The 12,856-nt window shown below is 36.9% G+C and overlaps 1 protein-coding gene across 2 annotated transcripts in view; it reads right to left on the reverse strand.

Moving 5' to 3' along the window:
• The window catches only part of LOC108742225 (ecdysone-inducible protein E75), a 194,978-nt gene that overhangs the window by 116,510 nt on the left and 65,612 nt on the right, over positions 1-12,856 (reverse strand). Inside the window, exon 1 of one of the 2 annotated variants that reach the window (XM_025976236.1) lies at positions 3,980-4,130. The exons of the other annotated variant lie outside the window; for it this stretch is intronic. Within the exon in view, the coding sequence (XP_025832021.1) occupies positions 3,980-4,115 (136 nt within the window). The 5' untranslated portion in view covers positions 4,116-4,130. Of the gene's footprint in view, positions 1-3,979; positions 4,131-12,856 lie in introns of those variants that run through there. 2 annotated transcript variants of the gene reach the window in all.

The following is a 12,856-nucleotide window of genomic DNA, read 5'->3' on the forward strand; positions in this document are numbered from 1 at the left end:
TTATAATCGGCTAAAATAAAAGGTAAGACGGTTTGTAGGTACGTTTAAATTAAAGTCTTGCCAGCAAATAAAATCCGTAAGCGAAACCTAGGAAGAGAGAATTTCCGGTATCTACGGTGTTTAAATCACTGCACTACGGTGTATTAAATGACAATTGAGATCCTCTTATATGAATTAAGATCAAGTGGTCATTCTATTTAACCAGAAAAGAAACTAAGAAAACATACAAATTAAGGCCACTTTATAACAAACATTGCCGTTACAACAGGGAAAACACCCCGCTGTTTCTGATGCGAAAATAGGCGTCAGTTGATTGTAATTGTAAGTCAAAAAAATGTGGTTATATATATTAGGATGATTTAAAGAACACTTTCCTAAAGTTTCATTGCAATCGATCGAAATTCATTTTCTTGCCTTCGTGCCAATATAACGTGCTGCTCTGAATAAATTAATTTTTTTCCATTAGTAAAAATAATTGTTTCATCAATTAAAAATAAGTTTTTGATAAGTTTAAACGGTAGGTCGTTAACCAAAAGCTCGAGGTTTTTGGAATTTGTGACCATTGAGACTACTGATCAGGACGATGTTGGAATATTTTTTCAATGATTCTCTACAATCGAGAATCGACCAAAACCCATTTTATTATCTGCAAGGTCAACGTTGGCGTTATAAGACTGGTTGGACACGCACCTCCACTCATTCCTATCCTGAACTAATTTTCGCATTTCCCTAAAACTAGAACATCCTTAACTATTTGTGAACGGTAATCTAATTTAGATCTACATCTACTCCTCTACTCCTGCTTTTGCTTCCAATATGTCTCTGATTAGCCCTAGATGTTACTAGTACAAAAATATTTTGAACGAACCTTGTACACAACCTGCTGTATTAGAACAAATAAAACAGTAATAATACGTACAAAGCGGGTCGTTCAGAAGACGGAGTACGTTCCCGATTTAGACGCACCGATGGTCGGGTCAGGGAGAGCGTAATAATAATACGGATGGAGCTGGTGTCGGGTAGTTCAAAGGGGTGCTAGGTGACGGAGTTGACGGGCGTTCACCTTGAAGCGACGAAGTGGATCAAAAGCGTTCTAGCCTCGTCGCAGGCGTCGCTATATCGTATCGCGAGAAAGCAAGCGCTCTGGTGTGCCAGTGCCTTCGCTTGGGATAGGAATCCAGGTCAGAAGGAGACTTGTACAGAGGCTAGTTCGTTGGCCGCTCGCGTCGGGGTCATTGGATATTATAGCCTCCCAGAAAACAACCTTCCTATATAGTAGTTAGTAGTCGCAAATGTTTCGAATCGAGGTCGCAGCGAGGCTCGAACGTTGCCTTATCGTTTTTGAGGTCGCCCAGCATTATATCATTCAATGCAATGGTAATAATAATAATAATAGTAATAATAGTAGCTGTAATAGTACACAATCTATGTGTACAGCCTCCAACAAAAATATGCCTTACGGTGTCTACAAATATATTAATTATGTATACATTCAGTCGGAATCCTATGAGATACATCTCTTGCCAAGAACTGCTTTAAATCATTTGATAATGCTTTTCAAGTTTGATCGCACTTATTTCATTTTTTAACAGGTAGTACCTACTGTAATTGTATTTGTCAACAATTAAATATAATTGGTTCAATAAATATTCGTCTAATAAATACATAATATCTACTGAAGCTATTAATGCTGGTGGGCGGGCAGTCTCTCCGGGATACGCCGAAGGGTTTCTTCAGCCTATATTTGGGAATTGTAGGAATAAGTGGGTGGTGATTGGGGCAAAGATTAGATGAACGAAATGAAGACAGAAGAGGGTAAATTATTATTTCTGGAATATTAATGTCCCAGCATTTGTCTAAGTGATCCAAGGAAACCATAGAAAATCCACAGAGAAACTTGGACTAGGGCAGATAAACGGAATCATATCGGTGTCCTCCCGAATGCCAAGCAATGGTCTAAACCTCTAGGCCATGTCGTACGAACAAAAGAGATTGGAAAATTACTCACAAAACACAACAAAGTATTCAATAAATGATGTATTAAGAACATAATTGACTGGAGGTATATCAACACTTGAATTAAGCTTGACTCGAAACTATTATTTCGTAATCGCATGGTGTGACGTATGAGACTCCATGTGGTAGGTGAGTTACGTTTTGAAAACTGCTGCTCTTTTCGTCCGTATTTTTTTTGTTGACATTATACAAACTATGTGTATTCATTTCAGTTTATCTCACACCACAGTTTATCTCTTTATAATGTATGTATGTATTTGTTTTGTATGTATGAGGAGGGACCTCAACATTCATAATTCTTCGCTGTGGAATTTTCCTAATGGCTAATCAGTTTCTTGGTCCTCGATTTTATGTTCGTCTTAATAGCGTTTAATTACAAACTTTGAGGCTAATTACCAAAGTAGAGTGTAAACACAGACAAGAATACGTTTAGCATATAGAAGCTTCTGTACTACTCACAACACTTGCTGAACACATTATTTTGGTTGGAATGAAAGTTGATGCGTAATTTTACTTTCGATTACTAAAAAATCCGAAGAAAAAAATATCGTTTTTCACGTATCAATGAACGCAGGTGCCGACTTTTCGAAAATTATGAACTTTGACATTTAGCGTTTCTCTTCTATTGTTAATTAAGATCCAAAGAAGGAAAGTATGACATTCCCTCTCACACGGGCCTATGGCGAGGGCGGTGAACTACCGGGAGGAGGTGTCGTTCTTTCATCCCCAGGTTCACATACGATCCTACATACAATCTTTTGTTCCTTATAATACATATTATAGGTCGGTAAAATGCAATTTGATTCTGAGTGCCTATCCAAGTTCATAAGGCATCAAAATCATGAAAATCCCTATTGCCTATACACAGTAGTTTAATCGTTGTTATTAGAATGTGTTCGTTTTTCATTCTTTTTACCATGTCATTTAAGGATTTCAAAGTTTTTTTACCTATGGTTTATGGATATCTATATGCAAATTTTGTAAATATGTTTAAGTATTTATCAATACTGCTCAGCTGATAATTTTTAAATTTATTACGAAAAAAAAACCGTTCACAACGTTTATATAACAGCGTCTCGCGCAATATGCGTTCAGTTAGGAAACCTGAAGGACACATAACCTATTTATGAACGCCGTTCAATGAACTTTTGTGGAGGTTACTACTAATAAACTGATGGTGGGGGGTGGCGTGTTGAAAACGGCCCGTTTATTTATCCGATGTAAGCGTTACATCCAGCGTGCAGGCAGGCACATGTTATGTTTCGAATTCAGCTTCCATTTAATTTCATCTTGCCCTAGATTCGTTCTATATAGTCACCGCGATTTAAAGGTGAACGAACTAGCCTCGCGACGGGTAAGCGACGACCTCGTTTTTATTACAATTACTTTCATACGCGGCGCGTTGAAATAGCCACGATCGACCGCGTACCCGCTTCGAGGCTAGCTGCTCCGACACGGATTCTAACCCACCGCCACCACCACCACCTCCACCAACTATACCAACGACGTGTAAAAGTGAGCGAAAAAGGACGAGAGATGGCCACTTTCGACAACGAGCGAGACAGAGAACGGCAGGCATCCAAGGCCGAGTGCAATGAACTAGCCTCCCGCCAGTCTCCGTGCCCCAGTTATTTGCGACCAATACCGAAAACATTCATGTACCTGTAGCGAGACTAAGTGCATTACCGTAAATAAGGGTTACTATTACATAACCGTTCGATAACTGGTCCAATAAAATCTATATTACATTTTGATACAGGTAAACCAAGAAGGGTTGACCTATGAAACAACATAGCAACTTAATGGGGTGTTGTTTATTTGCGTACATACTTATTGACCTTTGTTTAAATTCTGGTACGAGTATTTAGACCAGCAGGCTAATAATGTTTATAGGCGTGCATAGGTCAATCTTACAAATAAACTGTGACATTCAATCAATCTTCAAACAGTAATCAGTATTCACCTGCCAAAACCCTTCCTAATAGATGTTCACTATCTTGAAGGGTGTTTTCAGTGTGAAGTATTGGTTCCGGGCTGACGTCGACGTCGTCCAAGTGTCCGGTTGCACACGCAGTTTCTTTATAATCGTTAACTGTCATGATAAAACTTTATAATAATAATAATAATAATCACTGGCGCGAAACAATTGTCGAAAAAAAAAATGACAAATCGTCACTGTTTAAAGTAGCGCGTAAGATCACTGCCGTAACAATGTCGCTTGCGTCAACAATAATGGTTTAGGGTACGTTCGCTACGACTCGCATAGCACTGAGTCGCGGCTGAGGTAGCGAGAGTGGTTCCATGACGGCCGCCGTCGAAGTTGACCCACTAACTTAGTTCCCGTCGGCGGTCAGCGCACTCTGAGCACGAGCAGTATGAGGCGGCGGCAGCGGCGCACGGAGAGGCGGACAACATACGACGCGCAGCAGGAGAAAGGGGCGCCACTTTCGCTTTCTGCATTTCTTTAATTTAAACAGGTTTTGGCGGCTCCGTATACTTTGACGCAATCGTCAGAAACTTTCACCTAAATGTTGTTGTTGTTGTTGTTAGTGTGGTTGTGCTGCAACCAGCAACAATAGAATCTTTCTCCACGCTAGGTGGTTTAGGCTGACGTTGACGAACGGAGAAAGTGATCACCAGGTCGAATCAGGAAGCGAACGATGAGAATAATTGGTGCGCAAAGTGGCGTTTTCGATTATTAATGCGTGCGCAAGCGAAAGTTGATTGTTTATGAACAAAAGCATGCAATAAGTAGTTCGTTGCACTTGAACCCAGCGGTTTTTTGCAAGTTTTTGTTGTAATTAATGTCTAGCAGAAAGCAAATGCTTATTATAGTCACATTAAACTATCTACTAGAACGTTCGAAGAATTTATTAAATAACAGGTATGCGAGGGTTTTATGCAGTTATTCATGTGTTGAAATGTGCATTTTACTATTAAATTATCATAACATAACATTTTATTATCGAACAACAATTTTCTTTTTTGCTTTGTTGGTTGTTAACCTTAAACACTATCCTCAATAACAATCTACTATAGTCAATAAAAAACCACAATAATTAAAAATCCCCTTAATTGCTTTCATATTTTTATGTTACAAATGCAGAATTATCTTCGATTCTCTCAGGAAAAATTAGTTATCTTTTTGGAACATTCTCGAACCTTCTAGAAAATCTAAAGCATTCTGTAGATGTACGGCATTTAGGAAAAATCTATGATATTCTCTAACGTTCTAACCAGACGTCGGAACTCAATTAACACCTTTACTAACTCGATATGGAGTCTTTTGAGGCGACAGTCTTTTATCATTGAAAGCCGAAACCTTCTTCATGGACAGGGTATGGAAAGCTATCATACCATATAATCTTCATGAGGCTGTGGGATTAGGCTAAGGAGCTTTAGTAATCACATTACACTTCACCACCCTTTCGCCCTCTTGCTCCTTTTGCTACCTCTTTAACCTCTGCTCAAACATGACTCAATTCCCGTTTTCTTCTCCAAAAATTCCTACATACGTTTTCATTCTCCCATTTTCAGTATTTCTGTTCCTATATTGCATCCATTCCCCATCCTAAATCTTGCACTTATTGCCTCATATTTCTTTCCTCTAAAGTCTTCCGGCATACATCCCCTTGTTAATACTACATAATATATGAAACAGTTTGACATTTAATAGTGGTTAATATCATATATCCCAGGTTAGATTTCCGGCGAGGGTGTGACAACAGCAACAAACTTCATTAACCCAAGGTAGTTTATAGTGAGTAAAAGATCGAAAAATGAATTTTCACATTAATATACATCCCCTTGTTGCCAATCTTCCCATAAGCATTCTATCAATCCATCCGCATACTTCGATTTTTATATTCTTGTTAAGTCTTCTTGTCATTTCATTACATCTTTTCTTTATCATATTGCCTAAATTCATTTCCACGCTTTCCATTCATCCACAATTTACTCATTCTTTATCATTTCGTCTAAGATTTTTCCTCTCCTTGTTATATCTATTTTTTATATCAATTGTCAAGTCCTTTTTTCTCCATTTCCCTTTTGTCATATATCTTTCTTCTGCAAACCCTTCAATTTTTCCTCCACCTAATTATTCTCACTCTTGTCTCTTTCGTCGTTTCTCCTTATTTCTCTACCCTTATTAAAATATAAAGATAGGAGACGAAAAATTAGAAGAAATGGCTGATTTTCGGTATCTAGGAAGTCAGACAACTGAGGATGGATGGAGCAAGAGGGATATAAAACCGAGGATAGCGCAGGGTCGAGTCGCCTTCAACAAAAAGAAGCCACTTCTAGGTTTGCAAACGGTTAATTTACTAATTCGAAAAACATTGTTAAAGGTGTATGCCTGGAATACGGCGCTGTACAGGTCTGAAACATGGACGTAGGGCGCAGCGGAAAAGAAAAGATTAGATAGTGTTCGAAATGTGGTGTTGTAGGCCAATGATGAGGATACCGTGGATAGAAAAGGTTAGAAGTGGGGAAGTATTAAAATGAATAGGAGAACAGAGGTCACTATGGATGGAAACCAATAAAAAATAGGCGAGATAGGTTGGTAGGACACCTTCTCAGGTACGAAGGGCTAGGTAGAGATAAATTAGAAGCAAAAACAGGAGTTCGGTGGAGTAGATGTAGACCTAGATTAGATTACTGTTCACAAATAGTTAAGAAAGCTATGTTATAGTTTTAGCGAAATGCGAGGATTAGTTCTGGATAAGAAAAAGTGGAGGTGCGTGTCCAACTAATTATAAGACTGACGATCTTATGATGATGATTGTGTTGTCACACTTTGCATCGGGATTTATGATTCCGTTTCTTCTTTTTGAGATAAGATTTTTTTTTGATTTTCTCTACCACAAATCTATGAATAAATAGTATGTGCATAGTACGTCTACTGTCGGCGACATCAACGAACATTATTAATGGTATCGAAAGCGCGTTCTGGCATTTTACATGACAAAACGTAAAATGAATTAAAAATTTCTTTCTGAAATGCACCGTCGAAAGACATGAAAAAGGTGGATTACATCGAACAAGGGCGTTTGTATACGCGTTAAAATAAATGATGTGACCTGAAAATTCCCAGCCTGTTTGCCATATATCTTTCTTTAAACGAATACTTATAACATAATATTGCGAGCGATTGTATTTGCAACGGAACAGACCTAATTTTCGCCATTCTCAACGCATTCGTACAACAATCAACGAACGTTATTCTTAGGCAATCGATTGTTAATTGGAGAACAAAATTATTACGAACTAGTTTGATTTTGACAGTTTTCGCGCTCATGGCGCCAATCACTACGTTAAATTACCAGAAATAACTGTAAGTAGCCTATAATGACAATTATTTTTGATATGCAGGCTTCTGACGTTTGTTACATTCATACGTAGTTCGTGTATGGTATTGATTATGTAATTTTAGTGAAATTAATTAATACCTAAACAGTTACATATAATTTTATAAAATTGCAATAGGTACATATCTTTTGTGCACTTAATTTTATTTTAAAGATCAACTGTTACAGTTAATAGGGACACTGGCCCACCTTTTTAGGAGAATGATAAGCATGGACAAGAAATGCTCCCATATAGATCGATTATGTCGGTTTTTTTTTTCAATAATTACCACCATTACAAGAAATAATTCGGCCATATTTTGTTTATTTGTATTCTAGCTATTGCTGTATTAATCTTCAAAGAACGAGACCTGTAACATGCAAAAAAAAACATTTCTCTGGGAATAAAGCTGACAACATTCTAAGTGAATTGAGATAGGAAAAGTTAAAGAACATAAATTTTTCTTATTACCGTGATTTTTTCTATGAAACATTACGTATCCCTGGAAGCTAAATTAAGTATAAGGCGTAAGGAAAAACATTTATATTTTTGGTTGTAGACTTATAAATTGTACATTTTTTATTTGCAACAATTTTTGATATCTTTCACAGTTTTCGAGTTATAAACAAATCATATTTTTTTTACTAGACCAATAGTAAATAATAAAGCCAAACCTGGCCTTATCGTGTGGACCCAAAAGTCACCAACTGTATGGATCAAATTAAAGAACACCAAATGCCACTACGTTTGTCACAAAACGGATATCTGATTATAAAATTTTATGATTAGCTAAAAATTACAAATTACTTCCTTTTTTCACAGGCCAGTGTTATTTTTTAAATTTCTTGTCTAAGGAAACTATTGTACTGGGTCGGAAAACCAAAATCGTAGTTTTCAACATAGATATCTTGAAATTTTTAAAATCACAATAGCATTGCATTTCGCGACTCTTTAACACCAGACTACGGAGAGTCCCAAGTGCGGATGCGCAAGCCTATCGCATGTTCTATATGGGTATGCGGTGTAGGGTCGGTAGGTCGGTCTCGTATTACCACACTAGTAGAATGAGTACGTTTAATGTCGGTCATAGTGCCTTTTGTAGCTGCCATTGCGACTTCCAAGCCTGGGAAAATTTACCGAAAAGAACTTTTAGCAATCCACGCGGATTACCCGGCAATTGGGTGAGTTAGCTTTTCAATTTTATCTCCACGCTACGCATACATATATTAATTTATATATTATTTTGTACTGGGAAGTTGTCTGTGTGACCCTTAGAGGTTTGTTGTTTTACGGATTTTATTGAGAGGGGGGTATGTTTAGCTGCAATAAGAAAAAAAAAAAACAAACTTGAAACAGACCGTTTAGTCTGGTCAAACGTATATGTTGTTTATGAACGCTGCCTTAACGGTAAGAGTTTATGAATGATTTTTGAAGAAAAGTTGTAGAGCTTAGATAGGCCTGTAAAAAATGCCGTATTGATATATACCTATATGTTAAGGTAAATTCACAAATTGATAAAATGACTGTCACAAACTGAATACAAGCGGATGAAGCTGCGGGCGCAGCTAGCGTAGGTAGGTATTATATGTATTTTGGTTGGGTGTCAAAATAAGTATCATAAAAATGCAAAGTTCTGATTTTTGTTGTAACATTGAATCGACCTCATACATGTCGCCAAAACTAAATAATGAGAAAGGCCGCATTGTTACATTTGACACACTGAACCATTGCACCTTCAAGAGAATACGGAAACCTTCGCTTGAAGGCTTTTTTGAAAGTAGGACGCGTAGAACAAAAAATAGATTCAAAACTTTCGTATCGGACAGCCATTTATTTACTAACTCATGATACTAACGCAGCGGTTTTCAGACTAGCCGAATGTTTACTAATTAACAGAAATTGAGTAAAAGTATCCTCGTATCTGCCATTTTTTTACTGGTAAAAGTTTCTTGTTCACATTAACTCGCTAATATTAATAAACATAATGGAATATCGCCAGGCAACTGATTCTATATTATATGTTAACCAAAAAACGTTTAAGTAAAAAAGGACTCGAATTGATAGGGCGCATTTGTGGCCAAAGATGGTGAAAGGTATTGGAAATATGCAGTGGTGTAGTCAGAATTTGTCAAAGAGAGGTTAAATTTTTATTGAATAAATGATATTGTACAAACATTCACAAAAGATATATACACTTTATATACTAAATTAACTAATTACCGAGATGCTAAAGGTATATTAATTTATTAATACAATTGAGGGAAGTAAAAGTAGGGAAAGAGCGAGTATAAAGATAGGAGACGAAAAATTAGAAGAAGTAGCCGATTTTAGGTATCTAGGAAGTCAGATAAGTCAGGACGGAAGGAGTAATAGGGATATAAAGCAAAGGATGGCGCTGGGTCGAGTCGCCTTCAATAAAAAGAAGTTACTTCTAGGCTCGCGAATAAATAAACACTTTTAATAACCACTTGACTTATGACTGTTTATATAAATACTACCGAAAAATAATTCGACAGTTATATACAGTGTACCTATACCTTATGTGAATGATAAGTACTGGCAAAGGCAATTGTACCAATTTCCAAAAAAGTTAATTTTGAGAAGTATTAGGAGAAGACCTTGAAAATTTCTGTATCTTATAATAAATGACTATTTCTACCGATGGCGTTCACTAGAACACAAGTGGAAACTGAGTAGGGTTGGGATCCGAATCGGATTGGGTATTCTATCAGCTAATAGTGCTCAAAATGGAAAATTTGGTCAGGACTGGATCACGTATATAATCCCCCCAATTCTCCGATTCGGATCAAGCCACCTGACAGGGATACCCTGTTTGCTTTCATGTGTTTTGGCTCGCCTTCGATTTTTGTCTATTTCAAAACATGGATCAAAGAATCTGTTTCAAATTTTGTGTGAAAAACAAAATTAAGTGCGCGGACGGATTCCGAATGTTCTTAGATCGAAGCAACGTTTATTGGTGGTACAAAATGTTTTTAGAGGGCTGAGAAGATGTAAACTACCGAACACGTCAATGGCAGTACGTATAGGTTTATTCATGTTTCAGTACGTATAGGTTTGTTCATGTTGTGTCCGAACAGAGATAATACAGCTAGAGAGTTAAAGTAGCCAAGTCCCATACCCAGTCCTGTAACTGTTTCTCTAATTTCCAAGTTAACCGATCGCGAGTACAGAAGTGATCTCCTTTTCTTCAAAGCGGCTTGAACGGTTAATTTAGAAATTTTCAGAAAGATTGTCGGAGGTGTATGTCTGGAGCATGGCTCTATGGGTGCGAAACGTGGACGGTAGGCGCAGCGGAAAAGAATAGATTAGAAGCATTCGAAATGTGGTGTTACAGACCATTGATAAGGATACCGTGGATAGAAAATAGAAGATTAGAAATGAGGAGTTATTAGAAAGAGTTGGATAACAGAGGACGCTATGGTAGACAATTAGGAATGGGCGGGATTGGTTGGTATGACACTTTCTCAGGCATAAAGGACTAGTTAGAAACATTTTAGAAGCAGAAATAGGATTTAAAAGGAGTAGATGTAGATCTAGATTAGATTACTCTTCACAAACAGTTAATAATGTAGGATATGTTAGTTTTTAGGAAAGAAGATTAGCGCAGGATAGGAATGAGTGAAGGTGCGTGTCCAACTAGTCTTAAGACTGATGACCCTATGATGATGATGGTGATAATAAAATTGGAGAAATAATTAATAAGATTAATAAGTTTTCCTACATGATATGTGTTAAATTTCACAGGCAGATATTCGGGAACTTACTATTGTAAGTAGAATATCAGCACACGCGTTAAATTAATAAGGCGTGTTGTTTAATTCTTTGGTGGAAGGTAGAAAAAAATAGCACTCGCAGCGAAGTCGACTTAATTATGTATTTACAAATATTTACAGAGTATCTCCAACTAAAGATTCATTATGATTGTACAAGTGCTCGTTGCGTTNAGGAAATATAGGAGATACTCTACCACTTACTATGAACTCTGCGTCTTCCTTCAGGGATGAAATAACCTCTCCTCCAGAACTCAATAACACTACGATTTCTTCCCTCAAGGCGATTTATTCTTCTCTCGAACTCTTCTCTCTGCGACGCTTCCTTCACAACGACTTCCTCTCCTTCAGAACACGGGGTCACTTGATGCTTGCACTTCACAGAATTGATTGATTGTATTAATTTCACCGTGATACTTCGCTGCTACACACTACCTTCCGAACGTATATGTAATTAGTTATCACAATAACTCACAAATGTTTAGAAACTTATTGTTCACTTCCACATGTGAACATCACCCTAGTTTCAACACAATTGAATACGCTTATTGTTCACTTTAATTTGTGAACCACATCACACTAAACTTGCACAGTTTTCCGGAACTCAGTATCCGGCTCGAAGGACCATGTTAAATTTCACAGGCAGATATTCGGGAACTTACTATTGTAAGTGGAATATCAGCACACGCGTTAAATTAATAAGGCGTGTTGTTTAATTCTTTGGTGGAAGGTAGAAAAAAATAGCACTCGCAGCGAAGTCGACTTAATTATGTATTTACAAATATTTACAGAGTATCTCCAACTAAAGATTCATTATGATTGTACAAGTGCTCGTTGCGTTTTTGTGCTGACTTAGTTCAAGTGCTTCTTTTTAAGTCCTTGGTCACATCTTATATCTAACTTAAACTAGGAGGAAAACACCAAGGGTGTGGCTAGAACTACCATTGGTGATTAACCCTTTCAAAACAATTGGGTGCAAATTTAGAAGGCGGGCTTTCAACTTAAATTTTGGAAAGAGGGAAGTTTACAATCTGAGAAAAGATCGGCACATCAAGAAATCAACAAACGGTACTTTTAACCGTTAGGCTCATAAAAAGCACCCCATAATAAAATTGAAACTAAATTGGGATCGTAAAGGATCCTTCTTCAACCGTTACCTCTATAAACATTATAATTACACTATAATTTAAACATTGTACCGATGCATTTAAGGGTCTACTACCAAATAAACACCATACCGCCTTGTAAATTTGCAAACATTCTAAAAATTGTATGCAGGAATTTTATGGCCTGCAAAACGCAGAACGGTCTCTGAACAATATGCAATATTTCTTTTATCACTTTTCGGAAGTATCGACTGCGCCAGGAAATAGTTTCATTTTAACTTTATAATGAAATTTTTTTTTTGTTTAGGGTTATGACTAACACTTATTGTCCTTGTTGTTAACAAAAATTAGATTATTCCGCACATTGTTGCGTAGACAAATATTTTGCTTACCATTGAAGTAGACATGTTTAGAAACTTGAATGTCAAAAATAAAAATAATAAAGGTCAGAATGTACTGCTGAAGTCAACCATGTCATTTTATTGACATGTGATTTGATATTCACGTGACTTCTATCAGTCTGATTATGTATTTACAAATTGGATTATAAATGTAGAATATATAAAAAAAAAAATAAAACAGCGAGAAGTGATA

The sequence above is a fragment of the Agrilus planipennis genome, unplaced genomic scaffold (assembly GCF_000699045.2).
Source record: "Agrilus planipennis isolate EAB-ADULT unplaced genomic scaffold, Apla_2.0 scaffold226, whole genome shotgun sequence".
Taxonomy (NCBI): domain Eukaryota; kingdom Metazoa; phylum Arthropoda; class Insecta; order Coleoptera; family Buprestidae; genus Agrilus; species Agrilus planipennis.